Source organism: Oryctolagus cuniculus, chromosome 11 (genome assembly GCF_051225735.1).
Source record: "Oryctolagus cuniculus isolate XC-2025 breed Fujian yellow rabbit chromosome 11, ASM5122573v1, whole genome shotgun sequence".
NCBI classification, from domain to species: Eukaryota; Metazoa; Chordata; class Mammalia; order Lagomorpha; family Leporidae; genus Oryctolagus; species Oryctolagus cuniculus.
In genome coordinates, this window is record NC_142877.1 from 80,798,110 (window position 1) to 80,810,425 (window position 12,316).

A 12,316-nucleotide genomic window follows, 5' to 3' on the forward strand; every position below is an offset into this window, starting at 1 on the left:
TGCAAAAAGTGTATCTTCTCAAGTCTTTTGCCTGCAAATATAATAAATTATTGATAGTAATAAGATTTCAAATATAGAAAAGTCTTCTAAATCTTAGTATCTCAGTCCTACTTGGATTGTATGTTGAAAGTAATAAAATTTTTCCTATATGTATATAGTCCTAGTCATGAAGAAATGCTTATTTATCTTGATATAAATCTTTTAATAAATTGACTTCTTGTAATAGAGAATATTCACTTTGATGAGTCACTGGTGACTATCATTGCTGTTTGTTTTTATCTTCTTGGTTGATTTCAGAGCACATTCAGAAAATGAAGGTACCTCTTTACCCTCTGCTGACTCCTGTACCAGTCCTACAAAAATGGATTTATCATATAGTAAGACTGCTAAGCAGTGCCTAGAGGAAATATCTGGTAAGTGACCTGATTAATGGGTATGTCAAACCTCAGAATTTTTTTTATCTCTGTGAATCTTTTTATTGAAACTTGTTTGTGCTATACTATTTTTATACAGAAGTGAACTGTGTACATCTCATGGTTCAGAGACTCTTAAGATATTTGGTTGCTCTGTTTAGGATGATCTCTTTGTTGCTCTGAAAAGAATGGTGCTTTCAGATGCTGAGACTAGAAATAGTTTTGCCCCTTGTCAAGTTGAATGTAATCACAAAAAATAAAAACCTAGAGAATCTTCTCTTCTTAATAAAGCAGCCATTGAATATATTTAGAGATTGAAAATAAACTAAAAATGAAGTATCAATGTAAATTTTCCAACCCCTCTGTTTTCAGTTCTGTACCATTTATTTATTTATTTAAAGATTTATTTATTTATTTATTTGAAAGTCAGAGTTCCATAGAGAGAGAAGGAGAGGTAGAGAGAGAGAGAGAGAGGTCTTCTATCTGATGGTTCACTCCCCAACTGGCTGCAACAGCTGGAACTGCACCAATCCCAAGCTAGGAGCCAGGAGCTTCCTCCAGATCTCCCATGTGGGTGCAGGGGCCCAAGAACTTGGGCCATACTCTACTGCTTTCCCAGGCCACTGCAGAGAGCTGGATCAGAAGTGGAGCAGCTGGGTCTTGAACCGGCGCCCATATGGGATGCCGGCACTTCAGGCCAGGGCTTTAACCCGCTGTGCCACAACACCGGCTCCTCAGTTCTGTACTACTTAAAAGTTTGCTACATGGTACATGGTAGCTCCAAATGTGCATTCTGGCAAAAAAAGTTTCATTAAGGAACTGCTTTATTATATCTAGATAATGTAACAAACAATATACATACCCCAGATATAGTATATCAGACTTTTTAATGTCTAAAACCAGACTTTCAGTGTGAGCACACTGTTTTTCCTAGATTCTAGGTATGCATAGGTATATATGTAAGAGCTTTAGTGTAATTGTGTTCAATATAGATCTATATTCATTATAAACCAAGTAACCTGTTAGCAGAATATACTGCTCCTAAGGGAGAGAGTTGAAGAAGATTTTATCTAAATATAAGGATTCATGAAAGCAGAGGGAGTATTTGTTATTCCAATAAATCTCTAGTGTAGCCCTTGTGTATTCATGGCTAAGTCTGAAGGGAAAATGTAAAGAACTACATAACTTTAAAAATGTCCATAGTACTACAAAGACACAAAGTACAAATATTTCTTGGAATCTCATCAAAGTAGCCATACTACAAATTTATTAGTTAAGAAATGTCCCCATTTCAATAGACATAAAACACGCTTTGGTAAACATCAGATATTACTGCAGTATCTTCCAGAAGACAGTGACAATGCCAGAATGGTATCCCAGATGTACCTTTTTCTGTTTTTTTTTTTTATAGATTTGTTACTTAATTTATTTTAAAGTCAGAGAAATCAGAGTTATACACACATAGACACACACACACACACACACACACACAGAGAAATTCAGAGTCTTCCATCTGCTGGTTTACATCTCAAGTAGCTGCAGTGGCTGGGGCTGAGCCAGGCAAAGCCAGGATCCAGGAGCTTCATCCAGCTCTCCAAATTGGTTATTGAGGCCCAAGCATTTGGACCATCTTCCACTGCTTTCCCCAGCCCATTAGCAGTGAGCTGGATCGGAAGTGGAGCAGCCCTGACACAGACCGGTGCTGTATGGGATGTTGGAGTCACAGACTGAGGCTTTACTGGTTATGCTACGGTGTGCCTGCAAGGGTACCTTGTAGAATTAACTTGGGTGATGCCATTTGGCATCAGAGATCTCATATGGAGATTGCAATGTGATTTGGCTCTTGTGTATACACTTAACTCTCCTGCTTCACTCTTACTGTATTGTACTCACTTACGAAATCAGAGTGTCTTACGTTCAATTCTCTGCCTATTTCATACCAACAAAGAATAAAACCAAAAGAAAAACACATTACATGTTGATCTGACTTACGTTACATACATGACTTCCATCCTCAAGTGAATATTTAATGTTCCCAGACAGCATTCTGTATTTCTCTGGTCTATCTACATTCTCAGATTCTTGGATGACAATTTCACACTTTTTTTTCCAAAAAAGTGATAACTCCTTTCCCATCTTTTGTTTTAACTGATTACCTTGATGTGTGCTTCATGGGAAAAACTGAAGCATGGATAGAATAAGTTAACAACATCTACCTATTTAATAAATATTCATTAAATATTATTATTAAATATTATTATTAAATATATAGTATAATATATAATATTAAATATTTAAAAATAGGTACATCTACCTATTTTTAGTTTTTGTTTTTGCTTCATACCTATCTAATGCTGCTTTTCCTTGATTAATCTCTCTTGCCTTTGAACGTCTCCCTCTCTGTCAGGTCATTCTTTTCAGCTCACTGAATGCTACCATTTCTTTTATCTTTAAAGTATTTTCTGACAAAATGGGAGAAAATATTTGCAAGCTATGTAACTGATAAAAATTATTATCCGAAATCTATAAAGAGCTCAAGATACTCAATAACAACAAAACAAACAATCCAGTTAAGAAATGGACCAAGGACTTGAAGAGGCATTTTTTTTTTTTTTGACAGGCAGAGTGGACAGTGAGAGAGAGAGACAGAGAGAAAGGTCTTCCTTTTTGCCGTTGGTTCACCCTCCAGTGGCCACCACGGCCAGCGCACCACGCTGATCCGATGGCAGGAGCCAGGTACTTCTCCTGGTCTCCCATGGGGTGCAGGGCCCAAGCACTTGGGCCATCCTCCACTGCACTCCCGGGCCATAGCAGAGAGCTGGCCTGGAAGAGGGGCAACCGGGACAAAATCTGGCGCCCCGACCGGGACTAGAACCCGGTGTGCTGGCGCCGCTAGGTGGAGGATTAGCCCAGTGAGACGCAGTGCCGGCTGAAGAGGCATTTTTCAAGAGAGGAAATTCAAATGGCCAACATACACATGAAAAAATGTTTGGATTGGCCAGCGCCGTGGCTCACTTGGCTAATCCTCCACCTGTGATGCCAGCACCCTGGGTTCTAGTCCTGGTTGGGGCACTGGATTCTGTCCCAGCTGCTCCTCTTCCTGTCCAGCTCTCTGCTGTGGCCGAGGAGTGCAGTGGAGGATGGTCCAAGTCCTTGGGCCCTGGACCCGCATGGGAGACCAGGAGGAAGCACCTGGCTCCTGGTTTCAGATCCGGTGCAGCGCACTGGCCGCAGTGCCAGCCGTGGCGGCTATTTGGGGGGGTGAACCAATGGAAAAGGAAGACCTTTCTCTCTGTCTGTCTCTCTCTCACTGTCTAAATCTGCCTGTCAAAAAAAAAAAAAATGTTTGGATCACTAGCCATCAGGGAATTGCAAATCAAAACCACAATGAGTTTTCACCTCACCCCAGTTAAGATGGTTCTCTTGCAGAAATCAGAAAACCATAAATGCTGGTGAGGATGTGGGTGAAAAGGTACCCTAATCCACTGTTGGTGAGAATGTATGTGGAAGACAGTATGGAGATACCTCAGAAAGCTGAAAGTAGATCTACCCATATGACCTTGTAATCCCAATCTGGGACTTTAACCAAGGGAAATAAATTCAGCATATGAGTTTATTGCAGCTCAATTCAGAATAGCTAAGACACAGAATCAACCAGGATGTCTGAATAAACTGATGACTGGATAAAGTTGTGTGTGTGTGTGTGTGTGTGTGTGTGTGTATAGAGAGAGAGAGAATATGGAATACTACTTAACCATGTAAAGAATGAAATCCTGTCTTTTGAAACGAAATGGATGCAACTGGAAGACATTATATTTAGTGAAATAGGCCAGTCCCCCAAAGAGAAATACCACATTTTCCCTGATATGTGGTAACTAATAGAGTGCCAAGAATGCAATGTATAGTAGTGAAATTGACATTTAGGTTTCAGTGATTGTTTATAGGCCTGAATGTTGTGCTTTCTTTTTTCTTTCTTATAATTTGTTGATCTCTTTACTTCGTCTGGGTTAAGTTTATGATAGTAAAGTAAGCTGAAAGTGGATCATTTAAAAAACTAAGAGTGGGTTTAGGAAAGGAAGGAGGAGGAAGGGTGACATCATGGGAGGGAGGGAGGGATGGGTAGGAAATTTCACTATGTTCCTAAATCTGTATATATGAAATACATGAATTTTGTCTACCTTAAATAGAATTTAAAAAATATAAATATAAAAATATTTTCTAAAACAAAACAAATTCCTGGGCCCAAATTTTTCCTCTAAGTGCTGCTGTAATTTACCTCTTCCTTTTCCTTGGAAACTCTAACAAACATTTCCCTTCAATCACAGGCTCTAATCCTGCTCTTCTCATTGTCTCCTGAACCTACTCAAATTGGGTGTTTAGTCCCCTTTCTCTCCTGAAACTGCTCTTAATTGAAGTTGCCATCACTAACCGTGGCCAAATCCAAAGAACAAGTCTCAGTTTTCATCTCAACTCACTTACTGGTAGCCATGTGTTCTCTCTTTCCATTAAAGAATATCTGTTAGACACCTACTGTGTTCTGCGTGTTATCCTAGGAAGTGATTACCATTTGGCTTCTCCTGAGAAAGCTTCGTCTTGGTTTCCAGGATACCACAATGCCTTTGATTTCCTCAAACCTCAATGTACTTTTTCTCCTTGATTTCTTTTGATTGAAAAATGATCCAACTCTCTGTGCTCAGCCTATACAAGCTCTCATAGATAATTTAATATTCTCACATGGCTTTAACTTCTGTCTGCGAACTGATGGCTTATAAATGTTTCTAGTCCTACTCCACTGCACTCTGAATGCAAATAATCCAACTGCCTGTAAAATCTTCCACCACTTGAATATCTCATAGACAATTCTTGCTGTATCCTAAAGTGAACCCCTGATGTTACAATAAAAATTTTGCCCCTCAGAGAATCTCTATCCAAGACATCTTCTTTTTGATTTATGATCATCCCCTCCTTCTGGTTGTTCCAAACTTAATACTTAATATCATTCATGACTCCTTCCTGGCTGTGATATCTGAGAGCCATTCCATTAGACTCTATTCTTAGCTGCTCAGGTATTATTTTCTATTGAACTTGGGAGCATGTATTTGTAATATATATGTATAAACTTTTGGAGATATTTTTCAGTACTTGAACTTTACGTTTTTAACTCTTATTCACCTAGAATAAGAGACTATTATTATTAAATAAATAATGATTTATTTAAATAAATTCAGGTTACACAATAATGAACTCACTATAAGAAGTGAGGTCCTATACAGACTCCGATAGCCTAGAATAATCGAATTTTAGAAGTATATCCAGAATTTGGGTGCTTGTTTTCTTCTCTGATTTTGTTTGATTACCTGGCTTATCCTTCATGTATTGAAGGTACATAGTTACAACTCAGTAAATGTGTGAAAAACGAAGTTAATGTAGTGGAAATTTCATACAAATGGAGCCTATCAACTTCAATATGGGAAAGTGAAAATGATAATTTTGGCTTTGGAAGGCATTCAGAAGGTAATCATGGTGAACCTAGGATGAATAACAGTCAACCAAAGAGGTTGACATCAATGGAGAATAAAACTTTAATTTTGATTATGCCATCATTTAATGATCAAAGTATATGAGGAGGAAAAGATTTAGTCATTTTTTTTTTCAGAATCAATACAAGTCCAGAAATACTCTGGGATGACAAAGTACTTTACAGAGTATATTTTAAAAATGTAAGGGGTTGGGTTTTTGGTGCAGCAGGTTAAGCTGGCTTGCAATCCCATATAAGAGCAACTATTTGAGACCTGGCTGCTCTGCTTCTGCTCCAGCTCCCTTCTAATGTTCCTGGGAAGGCAGCAGAAGATGTACCAAGTATGTAGGTCTTTGCCAACCCGTGGGAAACAAGGAAGGAGTTCCTGGTTCCTGCCTTTCACCTGGTCCAGGTGGGACCACAGCTTTGGGGAGTGAACCAGAGTATGTAAGATCTCTGGCTCTCCCTCACTCTCTGGCACTCTGCCTTTCAAATAAATAAATACTTATATAAAAATTAAAAATAGAAGAAGGAAGAAGAGTAAACACATAAGTATATACTAATGGAATAAATGAGTGGCTATCAGAAGACTCAAGCTGGGGCCAGGGGTTTGGGGTAGCAGTTAATTAATGTGTCACTTGCAACATTAACATCCCATACCAGAAAGCTTGGGTTTGAGTAGCACCCTGCTCTTGATTACACGTTCCTGCTGATACACACCTTGGGAGCAAAGGATACCTCAAGTAATTGACTCCCGCCACCCACATGAGAGATCCAGATTGAGGTCTTGGTTCTTGGCTTCAGCGTGATCTAACCCAGGAATGATGGGCATTTGATGAGTGAACCAGCAGATGTGAGATTCAGTCTCTCTCTCTCTTTCTCTCTCCCTCTCTCTCTCTCATAAATTATATTTTAAATAGCAGTCTCTAGTTCATGAGCTGTTTCCTACGTTAATAATGCCGGCCCTTTCTCAGAACCTCATCCTACCCACAGTACTCCTTCTCTTCTAGTTTCTCTCCTTACTGCACTCTGACTGCTAGTAAAGCCACAAACCACATGCATACTTGAATTTATTGCCAGGCCCTGGCTTATGTTGGCCTGAAGAATATTCCTTCAATGATAATGTGAGATGTGGGAAGAAGAATGTTCTGAAAATTGGAAAAAATGAAAAATGGCCTCTTCAATGCCATTATTTAGCTGTTTGAGTTGTTCCTTGTTTCCCTTATCTGTGAGGTGGCTTAATAAACTCATAGGATTGTTTTGAGATGTGATGTTATTCTTCCATCCATCTTTCAGTGGTTATCTCTTGGAATCTTATACATGCCAGGCATGTGAAATGTTAGGAAAACAAACATGATTAAGAGCTGGGCTCTCCTATGGGAGACTAAGGGACAAATAGACAAATTTTGGTGCCGCAAGTGAGTGAATTAATAAACACTCGTGAGTACCTAACTTATCTGTAAAGGGTAATACAGAGCTCAAAGAAGATCTGATACGGAAGTTAGGGAATTCTAATGGACAGAGTAATCAGGGAACAATGGTTCATGAAGAAAGAACTTCATGAAAATGATTTGAAAAAATGCTGGATTTTTCTTAATTCCATTGGTGTCTCACTGGTTTTCTGTATCTCCAGGTTATAATGCTGTTGTTATTGTTAAACTCTGATTGTTCATGTATTTGGAGGCCTCTGTGGGAAGTAATTCAGTCATTTCCTTCAGGACTGAATTAAAGCAGCCTCCATAATGGAACACTTGGGTGGAATTAGCCTTGGCAGAGTAAATGCAGCTTTTGTTAAATGTTGAAGCCTATATAATTTGGGGGAGCCTGAACATAATATCAAATATATATATATATATGTGTGTGTGTGTGTGTGTGTGTGTGTATATATGTATATGCTAGGAAGGGGAACAGGTGAGCCAAGAGATCTACAGTATAAGCAGCACTGGCTGCACAGTAAGTCTACCTTGAAGTCCTGGTGTAGTTATTTATTTATTTATTCATTCATTTATTTATTTTTTATTTTTACTTGACTAGTTTTCTTTGTTTATCTTCTGAGAACAGAAGCTTGGTTTTCTTTGGGATTTTTCTCTGTTCATATGGTCAAGTGAAATTGACCCTAGTAGGGCCAGAGAAAGCCAGCCGCCTTTGACCACATTGACAGTCTCAGAAATGGATGTGGACCTAATCCAGTTCAATCAGAACAAATGAAAACCCATCTCAGAACTTTTCCTGAGCCCATTATGAGAGACGTGCGCTCTTCTTCCACTAGACGGGAAGCCAGTGAAAAGACAGCTTGGAGCTACTGGCAGCTTCCTTCACCCTCCCATGAAACAAACCTTAGTAACGAGAACAGAACCCACAGCAGGGAGGATGAACCTAAGGTCACTGTTGAAATATCTGAACTTCCATGTCTGAGACTACATCTTCAGTTATATTACCCAGAAGAAATTACTTTTTGTAGTTAAATGAATATGAGAAATACCCTGTTGAATAACACACAAGGTGCATGGCATGTAGATTTGCAGTACTGTAAGAAGTGAACTTGGTTCATGCTGCAATACAGATTGAACAGATTGATTAAGTTACCCTGAAAGCTTAGCTATTTAAATGTTCACCAGTACAACTCATTTGAAATTATACAATTTCTTTGTTATTAAGTAGCTGTGAAAATTAAAAATGTAACTTAATTATAGTGCGAGGATAAGATCAGGAATGAGTGAGATGCAATAAAACGGCATACTGGAGAAAAGTACACACTTTTGTAATTTAGAGACCTTTGTGATTCTTCAAGTCTATCTCTCCAGTGCCTTTAGGTCACTCAAATTTCCTTTGTTTGTCATGTCCTTTGGAGGAAGCCTGGTTATATTTACCTGCTATTATGATGATGGTTCCAATAATAATTATAGACAGATGAAATATTATACACATATCACTCATAACAATGAGCGAGTAAGCTTATCGCTCCCAGCCTGTACTCTAAGATTCGTGTCACAACCTCGATATTAAAAGGCTGCCCGAATTGAGGGTTCGTGTCTTACGATTTGGCTTTGGCTGGGATTTGGCTTTGGTTTTATTCTCACATTCATTAACAAAAAGAATCTGTCCTCTGAGGCCACCCCTTTCATCAAGTGCCAAGAGATCCTGCCAACTGCCAAGTGAGCATGCATTTTTATTCTGCTGATATTCAAGAAAAATTTTAGATCTTTTTCTACTTAACTGCACCCGTGCCTTTTTTTATTGTGCATAAGTCCATCTACCAACATGTATAACATTTGTTTAATGCAGTTTTTAACCTTTATCTACATTTATATTCAACTGAAAAATGTTGAGAGATTTCAGACTGACCCAGTATCAACAAAGCTGACTTTTCATTTCTTAAAAAAAGTAATATTAAAGAATTTGATGAATTCGGGGAATCATTATGGAAGTGAGTGCTTCGTTTAAACAGAAGGTTACATATGATTTTTTTAAACCTACCAGACTTTGAATTACATAATGGGAAATATCTGTCATTTAAACCTTTGTAAATGCTCACTAAAATTCTTGTTTCCTTAAGTGTTTATAAAGATCAAGAAGATCTAGCTCAGGTAATTTAAAAGATTATATCTTTTACTTAAATAGCCACATTATAATTATGTTTACCAAAGAGCTGTAGAGCACTCCTTTCCAGACATTGTAGTATCTATACTTTAGGTCTTGGCAAAATTAGAGTTACTCATACCTTTGCTACTGACAGGGTACATTCATCTCTTTTGCACTGAGGTTTTCTCCTCCAGCTTGTAAAACACACATTTATGTGTATGAGAATGAATACATATAAATACACCCATGTCTGAATGCACACTCTAGGTAAGTAGGGGAACTGTCTCTAGAGAAGGAGTAATGGTGTTTCCCACTGTAGGTCAGGGTAAACTCCTGGACTCAGAGAGTTCCAGTAGCAAAACTACTGTGAATACAAGTAGGTAACGATAACTTTAAAAACAAACAAATGAAACACCATCTTTCGATGTTTTCTTTCTTGGAGTGATTTTTTAAATATATTTCTCTTTACAAATCCCTCAATACCAGCTCCAGTGGTTACTGCATCTATTCTTAGGTTCACCCCCACAGGTATATTAATTACACCATTGAGTCAGAAAAGGACTATAGTATGTCACTCAATTTGATTTGATTTGACAAATGAATGGGAGTGAGAAAATGGTATTAGCTATTCCTGAGTAGGAGCATTAATGAGCCAATGCGTGGGGGCCATTGCTGTGGCACAACAGGTAAAGCTATCACCTGTAAGGCCAGCATCCCACGTGGGCACTGCCGTGAGTCCTGGCCACTCCACTTCTGATGCAGCTCCATGCTAATGCACCTAGGAAAGCAGTAGAAGAAAATGCAAATGCAAGTGCCTGGGTCCCTGCCATCCATATCAGAAACCCAGTTAGACTTTAGCCTGGGTTGGCCGTGGTGGCCCCAGTCATTTATGGGATGAACCAGTGAGTGGAAGATCTCTCTCTATCTTCCTCCCTCTCTCTATAACTTTGACTTTCAAATAAATGAATAAACCTTAAAAAAAAAAGTGGGGGGGGGATGCTTGGAACTTTCCTCTCTCTTTTCCCTCTGTCTTGAAATCAACCTGTCACAGAATAGGGTTGTTCCTTCAGCATGAGTCTTAGAATAAAAAGTACCTGGGACAGAGTTGCAGCCAAAACAAAGAAAAAATTAATGTCAGAAAAAGAGCATCATTGTTTTTGAAAGCCACTGAAATTTCCAAATTGTTTGTAAATGCAGCATAACTTGCAGTAAACTAGAATTTCTCAATCTTGCCACTACTGACATTGCAGACTGCATACTTTCCTATTAGGGGATGTTGTCATGTCATTGAAGAATGCTTGTAGCATCATTGGCCTCTGCCCCTTAGATGTCTCCCCCACCCCTTACTTCCCAGTTGTGATAATGCAAGTGTCTCCAAATACTGCCGAAGATCCTACTGGGGGCAAAGTCAGCCCATAGTTGATAACAAGTAGTCTCAACGTAGTTCCCAAAGTTGGAACCCAGAGCCAGCAATCCCTGGGACTACGCTAGAAAACACATTCTCGAGATCCTCTCAGACCTACTGAGTGGAGTGAGCTGAAGCCCAGCAAACTGTGTGTTAATAACCATGCAGTGGTTCTGAACGTTTAAGACTTAAGAGGACTGCAGTGAAAACACTTGCATAGAGAAAAAGGCAAAATGATTGCTTTCATTTATAGATGCAAGAGGTCAACTCCTGTGAAATCTTCAGATGTCCCCTTATTTTGTGAATCTTTGAAACCTTAGGGTACATTACCATTTACTAGTATAATATTTGACAAACCAATTGAGTTTTAAAACTTCAGCAGATTTACAGTTTTCTCATAACCTGGAAATTCAATAGGCTACAGTAACTCAAAATAAAGGAAAAAAAGTTGTGCTTATAATCTCAAGGGAGTGGCACTTTGATTTTTTAAAAAATTTAACAGTTAAACACTCTCTTTAAAAAAATTATTTATTTATCTGAAAGGCAAAGTCGTGGAGAGAGATCTTCCATCTGCTAGTTCGCTCCCCAAATGGCCGCAACAGCCAGGGCTGGGCCAGACTGAAGACAGGAGACAGGAGCTTCATCCAGCCCTCCCACATGAGTGCAGGGGCCCAAGCACTTGGGTCAGCTTTCCCAGGTGCATTAGCAGAGAGCTGAACTTGAACCTGTTGCCTATATGGGATGCCATTGTCGCAGATGGTGGCTTAACCCTCTATATCACAAAGCCAGCCACCCCCCAATTTGATTTTTTTAAGATATTTTTACAAAATTAGGTTTTTAAAAGTTTAATTGTCAATTTTAATGATTAAACATTTATGCCTTCATTTAAGCACATTTTAGATAAACTTTGAAGAGTAAAAAATTGAGTCAGTATTCACAATTCACAGATTTGTTATTGAAAAATTTGTTACAAATAATTGCTGTCATTCCATCTTATTCCCTTTTATGTATGTATAAAATTGATCTAAGTGTGATCCACCTTGGAGGGGGCATAAGTAATTAACTTTTTAGGTACATTGTTATATATAAAGGTATAGGCAGTATACCTTTATATATTATAAATTATACAAATAATTTATATAGTAATTCTAATGTATATATTTAAAAGATTGGTCATTTCCCCTTGTTCAGATTAGCAATAGAAGATAGAAAATCAGACTTGATTTTTATCATGTTAGATATGAAAATGATGAGGACTTTTATATCATTTTGAATGACATAATTTAATAGTTCTGTGTATGTGTTTCTTCACTTTTCTCCTTTTACCAAGGATATTTTAAGCAGAGCATCCTTAAAATATTTTTGTTAATAATTATCTTCTTGACTAGAAATATCACT

The 12,316-nt window shown here is 38.3% G+C and overlaps 1 protein-coding gene across 11 annotated transcripts in view; it reads left to right on the forward strand.

The window, feature by feature from the left end:
• NAV3 (neuron navigator 3) overlaps positions 1–12,316 on the forward strand; it is a 966,035-nt gene that overhangs the window by 768,194 nt on the left and 185,525 nt on the right. For all 11 annotated transcript variants that reach the window (XM_089307477.1, XM_051846465.3, XM_008256837.5 and 8 more), the window contains one exon: positions 298–413. In XM_089307477.1, the coding sequence (XP_089163603.1) occupies positions 298–413 (116 nt within the window). The remainder of the gene's footprint in view (positions 1–297; positions 414–12,316) is intronic.